Raw genomic sequence first — 15,787 nt, 5'->3', positions numbered from 1 at the left:
CTAAAAGTTTCAAAGAGAAAATAAAGCATTTTGTATGATCTAAGAACACCCAAGGGAAAGCCTCTAGCCTAGGAGCAATTATCTACAGAAATACTAACAACTCTCTTGGATGCAACTAGATGGCAGTACTGAGAAAAGTCAAGAAAATTTTAAATTCTAGCAGAAGCCTCTATATGAACTGTTTCCATGAAGCAGGATCCTCACATAGCCAACCAAACACTGCCACGTGGAACAAGTTCCCATGCTTAGCAATAAACCTGGCATAACCTCCTAATGCCTTCCTTTTGACATCTCTAGAGCATATCTCATGGTGAATGTAGTATACCTCAGAATAGCCAAACAAGAAGACAGATTTAAATTATTTTTAAGTGATTTCTTTAAAATCCTAGAGAACAGAAAGAAGTCAGTTTCACAGAAGTCTGACTTCAGACATACCTCTGAATTAGCCAGGAAGCTATTACGCCTGGCTTAGAGTAAATTTTAGAGTGTCATATAGCAGACAGAGCTCTGTAAAGGACATATTTCACTAACAAGTTGTCCTGTGTAAACAGAAAAGAGTCTTCTATACAACAGACTTTCTCATAGAGGTTTATTTAAGGTCTCTTAACTTTCAAAGGACTTCGAATTCCTTTATTGAAGAAGACACAAGAAGCTTTAAAGTCTTATTTATCCAATCTTTATAACCTTTTTACAGGAAAGCCTACTCAGAAAGCAACTTGGAAGTCCTGCAAGCAAGACAACCTTCTGAATGCAAGGTCAGAGGCTGCGGATTTGGCAGTGGAAAAGAAAGCAACCTGGTCCAACCAGTTATTCTGTGTGTGGTGAACATCCTTTATTCAAGTTGAATTTTGTCTTTGAATAATTTGATTATTCAAAACTTTATTGACTCCTCCCTTCTTTAAGAGAAAGATACATCTCTTATTTGTTTATTTAATGAAGCGCCAGGAAACCTTTAGGCTGCCAAATACACCACCTATCACACCAGTATTGCTGCATGCCAGAGTCCTTTGTAACTCATTGTAATGAATCCCACAGCTTTATCAGACTAAGAAATTTGAAGTAGCCTGTCATTCCAGAAGTGAAACACCACATAAAGCATGAATTGCACTGAATATGTGGCAATACTTGTATTTTCTTAACTCTTCAGACTAGCTTTTATTGTTAATTATGTTAACTTTAGTTCAAGCAGCCCTCCAAAAGCTATCAATTTGGTTTCACTATACACACCACAGTTTGGAGGCATGTATGGTGGAGGCATGTGCTGGAGCGATATTAAACATTCAGAATTTAACTGCACCTGCAAAATCCTGTTTTTGTTTACTCTCAGGTGAGCAGGACTGTTGGATGCAATGTACATATACATACTAGTGCACTTACACCAGAAATTACAAGCTTCCAGTGTATCCCCTCAAAAGTACTGATCTGGTTTATTTGCTTGAATTTGCAGAAGCAACAGTAACAAATCCAAAACGTTTAGAAACATAGCCTATATAAATTGAACTTATTATGTACACTTAATAGCAAGAACATCTTTAAGGTATGTCCTGTTACAGGCCAAAAATTATAAACTGTCTGGAATGCTGCATCAAATATTCTCACAAGGTCAAGATTCAGACCATGTTCCCATAATCCTTGCCCCCATCTTGGTCAAGTTTAAATGGATTTAAAATCAATTTAATCACACTTGATGTTAACTGGCTATTTTTATTTAAGATTTCGACTACACCCCATTACATGAAGATAAGCTTTCTCAAATAAATTCCTTAAGCTCAAGTGCTTCATTCCACCTTTTTAATTCAATTAAAGTTTCTTTAAAAAAAAAAGGACAAGTCTTGAGCTATTTTTGTCTAGTTATCAGAATTGACGGGAAAAATTAACTGTACAGGTGTATTACTAATTTTAAGTATTTTCAAAAGAGGACTAGAAAATTTTTTTTTAAAAAGTACACTAATGTAACTAATATTACTTCTGTTTTAAAAGCAAGGATGCCTCAAAAGTTGCCTTCTAAAATTGTGTTGCAAACTGTCTTTGCCTGTTAGAGCTCTTCTCTTCCACAGCATATAGCCTCAAACAAAATATGTCTGTAGCTTTAAATTAGGGCACACACTCCAAAACAGTTTCAGAGTTATACACTGTCACTGATGACCTGTGCACTAAAATATGCACATTAGCACTACCTGCCATTTAAAATTAATGTCATGCATGTATCTGCTATTTTTCTTCCTTGTAATGTCTTGTGGCTTTATCATGATGTTATCAGTATCTTAAATCCAGGCTTCTGCAAATGTCTTTTCAAAAACACTCCAAAGTAAGTAAATGAATTGCTTTCTGGGGGAGCTTCCCATACCCATGCTTAGGGATGGAAAAAGCAAAAGACAACAAAAAATCAGAGTACAAGAAAAAACTTGGGCATGCAAGATAGACACGTCGTCAGGGTTAAAAAACCCCCCACACCAACAAGAAACCCCAACAAAACAAAAACACCACCAACTTTTTCTAAAGCAGAAATAATTTCCTCCCATACTGCTACCACAACAAATACAGAAGTCTTTCCAAAAGGAATAAAAGATCTGAAAAGCAAACATAAGATCTTCTATTCAGACAAGACAAGGAAATATAGAATGATGTGAATGAAGGCCTCAAGGTGTTCCTCCTCTTGAGACACTTCTGTCAGACACAGAAATATTTGTCCTGAGTTTCTGGCTCTATCATTTTAGGATGTTATTTAACATATTGCAAAATACAAGTCACTTAAATACATAAGAAGCTGAATCACTGGGAAACTAGATTACATCTGAAAACGGGCACAGACATATGCAAAATATTGACTTTTCAGGAATTTCAAGGCTGGACAAGACAGGGATGGGAGATGAAGAATCAAAATGAGTGCAGTGATATGTTTGCCTTTTATGTAATAGTCTTGCAGGTGATGATCAAATTGTGTTGGTTTAAAAACTTTGGATTAATGAAACATTTTCTTTTTGCTTAACCTTCTTCATGGACTGGTAAGAGACACAAAACTGGCTTTGCACCACCTTCTGATTTTAGGATTTACCAAATCACCTGAAAAAAAGAGAAGAATATGTTGGGAAGGTAAGGGGTAGTGAAAAATGGGGAGGAATGTGAAATTCTGAAAACAGACCTAGAGTCTTCCTAGGCATATTTTCTTCTTGGAAACTTCTATTAAGTAGCAAATAAAAGGACATCATATTCACAAAGGGGAAAATCCAGCTTTCTTAAGAGTTAACCCTTAAGAGTTAAATCTGTAATGACAAAAGGAGGTTCAAAAATTCTGGCTTGTATTGAATGAAATCCCAAACTAGGCCTAAGTATAGTGGATGTTTGGGGAAGTAGCTTACAAACAGAAGTTAATTGAAAAGGTTCCTTCAGACTTACAGACACTGAAGAAGCCTAATGAGGATTCTGAAGCAGCCTACAGGCTGATGAGTAAGATGGAGGGAAGCTCATATGTAAAATACTCCCACCTGGTTTTGGCACAGTCTTACTGACAAACCTAAACAGGAAAATCCCAAGCTGCAGTTTAATCAGCAAGTGCAGCTTTAGATAGCATTTAAATGATGTCCTTCAAGAATCAGTAATTTCTTCCGCAAAAGAACTTCAAACTTGCTACAATACTGTTGACTTACAAGGCTAAAGTCTAGAAAAAGGAAGGAGAGTGGAAAAATCTGTTGAAAAAAAATGCCTCAGGCAAAAAGAAAACCAGACACTAAAACAAACAAACCCAAAACCACCCACCAACACCCACAACCTGCTGCCATACTGAAACACCCCAACCAGTGTACCTGAGTCAGTTTGGTTCACCGGGTGCTAAATGCTGGAGCCTTTATCCAGCCTTGAGATCTGGTTTTGCTGAACTACAGCGCTAGACTTGCACTGATACTGGTATTTAAACTACCTACTTCAAAGTTAACAAACAGATATTCATCTCAGATGTAGCCACACTTCACCGCAATATATACATGAACCAGGAAAATTGTGACAGAAGTTACTGAGCAATCCCTCAGAATATTTTAACAATTTCTAAAAAACATCAAATCTTATAAAAGAGCTGTCATCTGTCAGACAAAAAATTAAATGTAATCTGACCATCACAGCAGTAATTAAAACATTGAAATTAAGTATGTTGCTCACTTTAAAGCAGAATGCTTGTTTCCAGTGTGGTTGTATTTTCAGAGATGCTTCCCCATCAAAGAACCATGGTTCAATTCAGAGGAGAGCCACAGTAAGAGAGAACTGTAACTCAATCCCTGAACGCTTGAAACAAAGAATATCGACGGTAAGAGAGTTAGATTTTCAAAACCGCTTCTTTTTCCTATGTTTAAACATAGTACCTTCTCTGCTACATATCTATCCATGCTAAAAATGGAGTCCCTATCCCCAAAATATTTTTCTGGTTACTGTTGGGAAATCTGGAAAAACCAGATACAGCAAGCAGTGACTATTATAATTCCTTTCATATTCAACATTCAGTAACTCAGACAAGCTTGACGAGTACATATTTCAGCAGTAGCTATGATTATAGGTTTCACATATATCACAGGGATGCATACTGTACATACCTCTTGTGCTAGTTCATGTGCATTGGAGATGAGAGGATATGGAGGACTGGCTTTGTTCATGTGCACAGTAACAGCATTGTGTATCTTAAACGCATTCTGAAAATCGCTATTCTGGACAAGCTGTAAAATGAGCGAGATGTCCTCTTGGCTCTGAGGGTCTACCAAAACGTGCTGGATATGCTTAAGAGAAGTTAGCAGTTCTTCCACTTCTAGGTAAGAAATAACAAAATACAAATAGGATATGAGTTATCAAGATAAATAATTTAGGAATGTTTATATTAAGATTTACACTGCTGTTCAGTTTTTAAATCAGTAGTGATGTATGCAAGTTTATTAGTTATCCATATTCACTCTAATGTTTGGTAGCAGAATGTAACTGAATTAAAAAAGTAGGAAAAAAACCAAACAAAAAACCCTCAAGTAAGTAAGGGAAGAGAGAAAAAAGCTGATACACTGCTCAAATTTAAATTCCTATTGCAGGAGCAGTTCTTCCACAAAAGAAATTGCTAATACGTGAAAGATCCCATAACTGCAGCTCATGTATAGCTAAATGTGAAAGAGGGACTACACTGCAATATGAAAATAACCACTTTGCTAAGCTAATCTTGATGCACTGAATATTCACTGATCCACCTTTACATTTGCATCTGCCACATGTGGCAGGCATGTATGTATCTCAACCAAATATTGCCTACTTATAAAATGTGTGTTTGATAAGTTAACTACATTCAATTTATAAACATAAAATTATGCTCAATCTTAGCACATTAAAATAAAAACAATGAAAAAATATCATGTATGAACATCTATGAGTTTTGAAAGTTATCTACACCAGAGGAAAGTCCATATCTTTTACCTGCAAGAGTTTGGGTTCTGCTGGGGCAGTAAAATATTTTAACGTTTTAATAACCAGTTTCTATATGTTTGTAAATACTACACATGTACTACATTCTTGAGTTTCAAGAATTGATCTGATGCTTTACAGGTGCTTTTCAAAGACTTTTATATTTTTTTAAACCAATCCAAATTTGTGCAAAGTATGTCACTTCTCAGTATTAAGTACTTGAGAAACTACCTGACACAAGGAATGTGAATCAAACCCAGGTGAAAAATCCTCAAGCAGACCAAAAAAACAGTGGATATTTTGAGCCTGAAATAACATACATTATCTGAAAAAAGCCTGTTCAGCCACAAGAGGCTGGTCAGCTATCTTATATTTTAATAAATGCAAGTAAATTTGAACTTCTGAATATTGGTGGTTTTAAAAAATGAACAACAAAGAAAATCCCAAATTTTGACCTCATTATCAACTGAGAATTTTCATCTCCCTTACCGATATCAAAATATCAGCTTTGAGAACGGTTTAAGTTTTAGCAACCTTCATTTATTCATTATGAGCTAAAAAAATTAGGAACGCTATCAAGACATCAGCTAAGTTGCTTTTTACATGAAAAAATCATAGTAGATTCTGTTAACTCACATGAATACTTCTGCTAAGAAGTTTCCCTTACATATTTTTAACCTCGAATTCATCAGTCCACTGAACACAAGCCTAGATTCAAAACTGTCCAGAACAAGATGAAAAATGGTTGATAAATGGGCACATGAAGACCATATGACCTAATAAAATATGTATTTCAAACAAGTTTAATGGTTTTTATTTCAGACAAACCTTACCTACATATCTGTTGCCAATTCTAAGTTTGCAAGTTAGTCTTCTGTATTATAAAAGGAAACAAACAAGCCAGAGCTACTACTCTTCACTGTCCACAGGACAACAAAAAAAAGTAATTAACACCCCTCCAGAACCATTTCACACATGCTAAAAACATCCTACCCACCAAAGGTCAAGGGCTTCTTCCTGTAACCACCAAGGGAACAAAGGGCAGTAGTTGCACAGAAAGTTTGGATACCAGCTGTGCAGGATATTCCACTGGTGAAATTCAGTACAACTCACAACACCAATTAAGGTAGCCAATGTCTCACCAGGAAATTGTGTACACAATATACTGCTTACCACATGGGGAGAAATATCATTTGGAGAGAAGGATAAAGAACACTCTACAAGTGAGAATATTTGTTAAATAGGATGATGTCAGCTGGCAAAATTCTCATCTAGTGAAGTATGCAGAGAACTAAAGCATCTCTGCAACTCATTCTCTCAAGTCTGAGGAAGGGTGCTATTTTCAAGCATTAACAAAAAGAGATGTGTAAAACAGATGTTACTGTAGAGCTCTCATTGATACCTATTCAATTAATAAACATATCAACTCAAAGTTCTGTTATTTGTTACTTTTGCTGGATTCAAAAAGCAGTGAGGTGCTAGAGAAGACATTGACTTTTTCTAACTCATCCTGTTATTTTATTCCATTATTTCTGAATTGTCTCTCCTTCCTTATATATCTGAAAATTCAAATACATACACATATACACACATAATTCTTTCTAATACATATATAAGATATAAACTCATATAGAAAGACATATTACACTGTATCTATAACAGAGACATCCTGTTCCTAGATACCTTTATATATTCTCTTTTCAGCACTTAGCTAGTTCCTTCCGTGCTGCTCTTTCTTACAAACTACCACAGTACTCTCTTCCCCATATAATTCCTTTCTATAGTGAGGCTTCACCTGCTGGGTGCCAAAGTCTTATACCAAGTGATTTCCCACCACCACAAAAAAGCAAACAAATATACCCCTCAGCACAATTATAAAAGAGAAATAATGCTTGAAAGGAGTGAAATGAAATATTCCTCAAAAGATAACAATCAATTTCCTAGTCACTTGTTTAATAAAAAACCCATTACACATAAACCCACATACAAATCTGGCTTTATGCATGCCTAATTCTCTCTAGGTTCCTGTTTCTAAATTCTAGATTACAGATTAGATTTTGGTGAAGAGTTTGGTTTTCTTTGTTGGTTTTGGTCTTTTTAAAATAACAATAATTTAAAAAAAGCCAGGTAACGAAAGACTCCATCTCTAGCTATTTCCTGTTGAAAGGTTGTCTTGAGGAAAAAAAAATTCAGTAAAAGACTAACATCTGCATTTACTCACAGAAAAGTCAGGGTTCTTTTGCAGAATAAGTCCATTTTTTAATCGTAGATCAATCAGCAATCAAATACTGATTTTTGTCAAGTCTTCTTTTACAAGAAGTGTTGCAGCCTTTTTTCCATTAGACTATGAAATGGCTGGAATGTGACTGAGCACTGTGCAATATACGCATTAATCAAAAGACTGCCAGGGCAGAACTATGCAACTGCAGGGGAGGACCCGCGGTCACAGCTTAACATGTTAGATTAGAAAATAAGGAAAAGAAAATAAATGTTGTTTATCACCTAAACCAAAAAAGTTAAGAACAGCAAGCTTAAGAAGATGGGTGTTATTATATGTCAGCACCAATATCTTCATTCCTAAGCCTTTTTATAGATCTCTAGAGTACTCTATGTGCTGGTGCCATCACTTTAATTCTCCAAATATAACTTGAATCATGGGGCTAAGAAAAAGGAGGTTTGGATAAAACAGTATTTCTGAAAGTCTACTTATAACATATTTATAAATAAGTTTTGGCCAAGGTATAAAAAGTAAAAAAATAGCCAGCTTTTCCCCTAAAAAAAAATTCACTGAAGTCAGAAAGGATTTACTTCCGTGAAATGTCAGTTACTCATTTAACTAAGTTACCTGAATGAACTGTAGCAAACAAAGAGTCTACATTTTATAGAAGTGTACTGCTGTGAAAAAGTCTGTTAAATACTTATATGCACATGTTCTAGGTGCAGAGAATGTTATTTCCATTGAGACAGCTGTCTAAATCATATACTGTTTTGATAATAAACATGCCCTTTAAAATTCTTTTGATTAAGTGTCCTCCTTTATTTTTGTAAATAAAATCTGATTTGTTTAATCTAGTCTGGTTTTTTTTTAATGAAGAAAACATTAAAGACTTGGCAAAGATCTGCCAAATTAGACATTGGTACTTAAAAATGTTTTTAAAATTAAAAATACAGACACGCAGGTCAATATTCTCACCTAAAAGATGTATCTTCAGAAGAAGCTCTATGGATTAACACACACACACACACACAAAATAAAATCAGTATTGTAAAAAATACTGAACAAGGGTAGTTTAGCACCTCCATAATTCACTAGCACCTGTCCAGGTTTATTTGGGGTTTTCTACTCAAGCTCAGAGATTTGTGAAAGTGACTGAGCACTCTAACCTGGACAGCAAAACTGGAAAGAGGGAAAGAGCAGGAGCAGTGTAGATCAGAAATTCAGTAAAACCAAAGAGACAACTACAAAAAGTTCACATGCTAGCACAGTTGTTTTTTTAATAAAGTCATAAGCTAGTAAGTTCCCTGGAGACCAAAAAGCTGTATATGTAAATTCAAAAAAATCTGGCCTAATTCAGGTTTTGAATAAAAAAGCAAAAGTATTAACAATGACAGACTCAAATCCCCTCTACAAATCTGTATTATTCTGTATGTGTATATAAATACATATGCAGAAGACAATATCCCTAGCCTTGATACTAATCAGAAACAGACACCTTTCCCAGAAAAAGAAAAACTATCCTTCCTTTGAAATTCAGCATTAGTGTCAGATGTTAGAAAGATTACTCCAGAAACTGGACATATGCTTAATAGTAGAGGAAAATTTTGGAAGAGTTCAAGTTACTGCACAAGCACTTTGCTAAATATAAAATTTAACCTAGTTTTCATTCTTTAGGGACTATAGATGTTAGAAGACCGCAGTGTTTCACTCACAACTATTTTCTCCTATGTTTGCAACAACTCAACATCACAGCTGAGTACAATCAAAAGCACCACTCTTAGTCACAGAATCACAGAGTGGGTCATTTGGTCCAACCTCCCTGCTCAAGCAGGGTCACCCTAGAGCACATGGCACAGGACTGCGTCCAGACAGTTCCTGAATATCTCCAGTGAGGGAGACTCCACAACCTCTCTGGGCAACCTGTTCCAGTGCTCAGTCACCCACACAGGAAAGAAGTTCTTCCTCATGTTCAGGTGGAACTTCCTGTTCATCAGTTTCTGCCCAATGCCTCTTATCCTATTGCTTGGCATCACCGAGAAGAGCTTGGATCCATCCTCTTGTCACCCTCCCTTTAGATACTCATAGACATTGATGAGGTCCCCTCAGTCATCTCTTCTAAAGGCTGAACAGGTTCAGGTCCCTCACCCTTTCCCCATGAGAGGTGTTCCAGTTCCTTAATCATCATTGTTGCCCTCCACTGGATCCACTCCAGGAGCTCCATGTCTCTCTTGTACTGAGAGGAGGCCAGAACTGGACACAGTGCTCCAGGTGAGGCCTCACCAGGGCTGAGTAGAGTGGCAGGATCACCTCCCTTGACCTGCTGGCCATGCTCTTCCTGATGCACTCCAGGGTACTACTGGCCTTCTTGGCCTCAAGGGCACACTGTTGGCTCACAGAGCACTAAACTATAAATCCTCTCTTCTTCAATCTTAAGTGTATCCGATCCAAACAATGACAAGAACCAAATTTTAATTACAAAAGTAGGGTTTTTTTGTGGACAAAAATCACCTAGTCATTTTCCTTCAAGATGCATCCTATATCATATATTGCTATTTCCTAATTTACTTCTTTCCACATACACACCTCTGTATTCTTCCTGTCTCCAGTGTTTGGTGTTTCTCTTTTCTTACATCAAGTATTCTCAGAATCCTACTTCGATTCACACCAACCTCCCCCCTTCTACACTTGCTGAGCCAAAACTAGTTTCCTCCTTCCAGCTTTTCACAAATACTTTCTCTGACAATCCCTCAGCTTCTCCTGCAGCCTGTACCCTTTTTAACACCTCATTGAAAGATTTTAAACCCCACCTTTCATCATCACATTTATTTTTTCACCATTATCTCTTCTGTTCAAACAGCTTCAGTCTATTCCAACTCCTTACTGGTTCTCAAGCATATCAGACCCATACATATTACTCCTTTCTCATCCCTACCAGCTTCCATGGCTAGCTGTTTTGCCCACTGGTTTGCCCACTAGCCCTCCCTCCAAGTTTTCAGCATCTCAGCCATGAAAGCCAGCCCCAGCTTTCTAATTCCAAATTACTCTTTCCTTCCTTTTGCAGTTCCAGTTTCCAATTCCTCCAGCAGTAAGTCTTCAGAGCTTTTGAGCTTGATTAGAAAACCCCAAATAAGCCTGGACAGGTGCTAGTGAATTATGGAGGTGCTAAACTACCCTTGTTCAGTATTTTTTACAATACTGATTTTATTTTGTGTGTGTGTGTGTGTTAATCCATAGAGCTTCTTCTGAAGATATGTCTTTTAGGTGAGAATATTGACCTGTGGCTAAGCAAGTCCCAACTGAAGTCACTTCTACTGTTTGATGTCCATCTTTGCATCTTCTGCTTCGTGCTCCCTCTAAGTGAATTTCACAATCGAATACCTAACACTTCACAAAGTTAATGAGGGAATCTGCTTCTTACAAAGAGATGTCTCAGAGAGAAGTTGACAAGCTCTGCACTAAAACAAGGCACACCTGCCTTGTTTGTAACTGACCCTACTTTCCACAGGAGGTTGAACAGGATGACTTCCTGATGACCCTTTTAATCTAAATTTTCCTAAAGAGGGATTTGTACAATAAGGATTACCAGAGACTACGGAGCTGAGACGTGTCTTTAGCAGAAGTGTTGCTTGGGCACACAAATAGATGAAGTAAAAAAGGAATAAATTGGCAATTTCATAGCTATTTTTCACTCTGTGTTCTCAACTACTGGCCAATAGGAAAAAAAATTGCAAGAATGTTTAGTGCAGCCCAAAGAAAGGGTTGCCTTTTTAAAGCAGTCTGGATCTCTAAACAGGTATAGATTTGGAAATCTGAACTGGACTCCTACAAACTCCAAATGCCTCTTTTTCGCTCTAGTGACACAACACATTTTATTTTAATAGATACTTACATTTGAGGAAGAAAGGTTAGAAACTTTTTCTACATAAGCACAGTTAAAACAATGACAGATATGAAATGGAAAGTTTCAGCATCTATTTCTTCAGAAATTACTGACATTACATTTTCATCCATGTCTAAGGGCCAAGGTAAGCAGATTTTCATTATCAACTTTAAGAGAAGTATTGGTGTGACATTTATATTAGATGACAATTGACAATGTAACACAGAGTGAGAAAAAAACCACCAGCATGTTTCTCTTTAAAATATTAAAACCGCTTGTATTTTTATTTTAAATTACAATCTGTGTTTATTTATTGCTTATTCTGGTCCGTGGTTCATCCAACGCCACGAAAGTGGGTATCACTTGCATTGTTTTCCCCAGCCTTAAGAATATAAAGACATCAACCAAATTCATTAGTTATCTGCAGGGTATTTCACTGTTTCCTGAACGCATCAGTTTTGAAAAGCCCCTTTGCTGAGGCACACAGCCTGATGTTTGACTAAATAAAAAAACCCAAGCCACCAAAAATCCAAAGGACCACACTTTAAATCTGTATAGGAAAAATCATCTGACTTAGGTTTTCAGTGGCCTAAAAGAACATTAATATCAACTAAATATTTATTCCATTAGCCCACTCACTGCATTTTACCTACCTAGTGTCTTCACCGTGTAATGAGGACTCTCCAAAACAATTCCTTCTTCTGTGTCAAATATGGGATTATCTATACCAGTTTTAGGAGGAATTTGTGCTAGTTTCTTTAGCCTCATGGAAGCAGTAAGGTCCAGTTCTTGCTTCTTTCCCTCTTCTTCTCGTCTGCGCCTTATGTCCTCCTGTTGCTGACGGATTCGCTCAAGTTGAGCACTCCGCCGCATGGGCATCATCCTGGAGCCCAAATCCCCAGGGCAATCAACAGCCATTTCTCTGTGCTTCTGAGGTTCCTCAGGAGATGCAAGATCCACATTTTTTGTCTCACTGTCAGAATCTTCTGTGATATGTCCATTCATATGAGAAGTTGTCATGATTATTTGTAATAACGCTTATGCTCTTCAAACACAAATGCTGCTATTTGGCCAGTTTTCGTTATGATGTTGTGTGAAATCCATCATAAATTCAAAAATGTTTCCCTTCCATCACAAGACGCTTGAGAAACATCCGAGAGGAAAATCTAATGAAAGATATTCAAAAGAAGTTAATGAGTAACTGCATTAATAAGAAAACACCTAAGGTCCCCAGGCATCGGGACAATGGAACTTTTCGTCCACATTTACATAGCACTTCTTCCCCTACTAAGAACTACAGAATCCTTATAAATCTTTTTCACACATTTTAGTAAACTTCATGTGCCAGTGTTAGAAAAGGAACACTGTTTAAACTAATATTAAAGCCTCTTACATTCCCCAGTGAAAGCAGTGGCGATTCTGTACTTAACACAACTGCAAACCAGCAGTTTTCTGAGCATTCCCACCCAGTTTGAATTTATTCTTTCATTCTAAAAAATTCTAACGCAAACCATGCTTACAATCCTAGAAACACTAAATGTGAAAAACTTGTTATAAACAACATACTCCTAAGTAGTTTAGGATGTTATACACAAGTAAAGATATTTGCATTTACTGTTCATAAATTGAGGCATTTTTATGTAAACATTGTTTCCCAGGTTCAGAGAAGACAGGTCTGGCACAGAGTTCTTCCAAAAGATACTATATAAAGCCGTCTGGAACGGCACTTGCACATTTCCAAATAAAGTCCTAGGAAAAGGGTTGGGCAGTTCTGGTTAGCAGCTACTCTTAATACTTCCTATAGGTATGCATTAAAGCAGGAAGAATTAAAAACAAGAGTAAAAACCCTTGTGTGGGTGTACGGATGTACAGATTTGACAGAGAATAACAAGTGGTTTCTACAGTCAAGTAGTGACGTTCCACCATACTCCATCCATCTTAACTTGGTGTCTTATTTCTGATGATTCAGCCTAAAGAACTTAAATGTCTTGATAAATATTAACCACTCAGCTCCTGAATATACAACATATAACACTGAGTTTTGTACCACATCGCCTTTCTGTATTACAAAGCCAGTGATTCAATTAGATTGAGGATAATGTAACATCATAGAATTAATAGATAGTTGTGTACCATACTAGCAATATACTTAACTTTCCAAGTTACTTTTAATCTTTTTTTTTTTAAGTTACTGAAAGGAAATACTAGAAAATATCTCAAAGTTTTATTATACACTAGATACACTGGAAGCACTGAGACACAAAACCCCCCAAAACAACCACCAACTTTCTTAAACTAAATGTTTCTGTTTGGAGGAGTAAGAGAAAGATACTTACATTGTAATTAAGTTAAAAATTAAATATCTGTAGTAGTGTTTTGGAGGAGCAGCAATAGAAACTCCTACGCAAATTTCTGCCAGCTTGGAATCCTAAGTAAGTACAGCTTCTCATTTTCATAAGGAGTAGCACACAGCTACATACAGCAACAGTGAAACAATTTCCTGTAATTGTTTCCTGTCTAGGCAATACTAAAATAGTTATTACTAAAATCTTTGAAGAAGAAAATTAAATTAAAACACTGTATGGTAGTAAAAATCCCCTTTTGGCCCTTAAAAGACACTTAATTGTACTGCACTGATATGTTCAACATTCCCACATTCAGGAAAAAAACACGCAACAAAGAAGTCGAACAAAACCTGCATGGTACTGGGGCCAGCACTGCATGTACTTCACAATTATTTAGTGCCTATAAAGCTTTCAGATAATGTCCAACTCAAAAAGAACAGCTTTTCAAAGAATAATGTCCCAAAGTTAGCATTCAGACAGGGTTAATATAAAGCACCACATTAAAAAAAAACCAGTCTCAAATTCAGAGAAAGGCAGATAACAATTAAGCAAAATGATCCTCGGAAAGTCACATTTCCCCTTCTGAAAGGGCAACTTCACTGTACAGAAATACCAATCCCAAAAAAGGAAGTCTCATTAGGTACAATAAAATTGCAAAGAACTCTAATTTAACTGTGGGTGGAAGATTAATTCAAATTCTTTTTCATCCACATTGTACTGGTCATAGCTTGTCTGAAGACTGAGCCTTTTCAAAGTTACACTCATCTCTTTTCAACTCTGACAAGCTGAAAGAAAACTCACATTCCTCAGTCTACATGGTACAACCAACAGGTGTTGAAACAATTCGAGGGAATGAATAATATCCATTTAATCAGCACTAAAAAACTCAAAACCAATATCTGAGGATATGCAGTAAGTAAAATGCAACTTTACACTCAATCATGTGTAAGCTAAATGACGTCACACTCACTAAAGAATCTTAATCAGAAAGAATCATCAGAAAATTAAGTGGATGGCAAATATTTAATAACTGATCAAAAATATTTACAGTGAGATTAGCTACATCTCCTCCATCAAATTTAAAAGTACCAGCTAAAAAAGGGCACACTTAAACCTCAAATATTTGTATATAGAACGAGAAGATTAAAACCCCTTTAGTTTAGTAATAAGCACTGAAGACCAGAGAAACAAAAATATAGTCTGAAGTAAATATTAATAGGCAATTTTAGTAACATTGCTTACACTTCAGTATAAGCTGCATGCAAGACACAAAGAGTATATAAATTCTTGGAACAGGGTTACCAAGACATTTAAGTGGCCTGTAATAATAGCTGCTTACTTTCGGTATATAAGATCTGAGTCAATCAGGTAAGAAAGAAACAAAAGTTACAGAAAATTAGAACTCTCCTGTAGTCACACTTTTATAGCAATAGTCAGAAAACCACAATAAAAATTAAAAAGCGTTTCAGAATATAAATACAAAGTATTTTATATATCCCAGAAAGCCAGATACCTCCGAAACAAGCAATAAATAGTACAGCAAAAAAACCACTCCAATAATACAACAGATGATACAAAATATCATGGATCAGGCAGCTTAAAATTTGATGTTACTGAAACATCAAACCAACTACATAAAACCCAGGTCCCCCAAATATAACCAGTTGGTAATCCATAAAAGCACAGGCATGCTGCAAGTCTGGAATGCTGAACAACTTCCTTTAATCAAAGAACTTCTGAAAATGGGTGACCCCTTCCAAGCCCTTTCTTCCTTCTACTGTCTCAAGTCTGTGTCAGCCATCACAAAGCCTCATCTCCAAGAGTTCTGGAAAAATACTACTGCCCAACTGCGACAAATGAAATAAGTACATAAGGAAAAAAATTCAGATAATCTCTGAAGTCCCTCTCTACAACGATCCT

General features: G+C 36.4%; 1 protein-coding gene across 1 annotated transcript in view; it reads right to left on the bottom strand.

Annotated features, from left to right (window-relative positions):
• The window catches only part of MPP5 (membrane palmitoylated protein 5), a 29,708-nt gene extending 17,020 nt beyond the window's left edge, over positions 1-12,688 (bottom strand). Inside the window, exons 1-2 of the mRNA XM_027642444.1 lie at positions 12,176-12,688; positions 4,581-4,789 (exon numbers count right to left, since the gene is read on the bottom strand). Of these exons, the coding sequence (XP_027498245.1) occupies positions 4,581-4,789; positions 12,176-12,542 (576 nt within the window). The 5' untranslated portion in view covers positions 12,543-12,688. The remainder of the gene's footprint in view (positions 1-4,580; positions 4,790-12,175) is intronic.
• Positions 12,689-15,787: the final 3,099 nt, after the last annotated feature.

The sequence above is a fragment of the Corapipo altera genome, unplaced genomic scaffold (assembly GCF_003945725.1).
Source record: "Corapipo altera isolate COAL_440 unplaced genomic scaffold, ASM394572v1 23b, whole genome shotgun sequence".
Lineage (NCBI taxonomy): Eukaryota > Metazoa > Chordata > Aves > Passeriformes > Pipridae > Corapipo > Corapipo altera.
The sequence above is the reverse complement of the archived record's forward strand: the minus strand, read 5'-3'. Positions and strand labels throughout refer to the sequence as shown.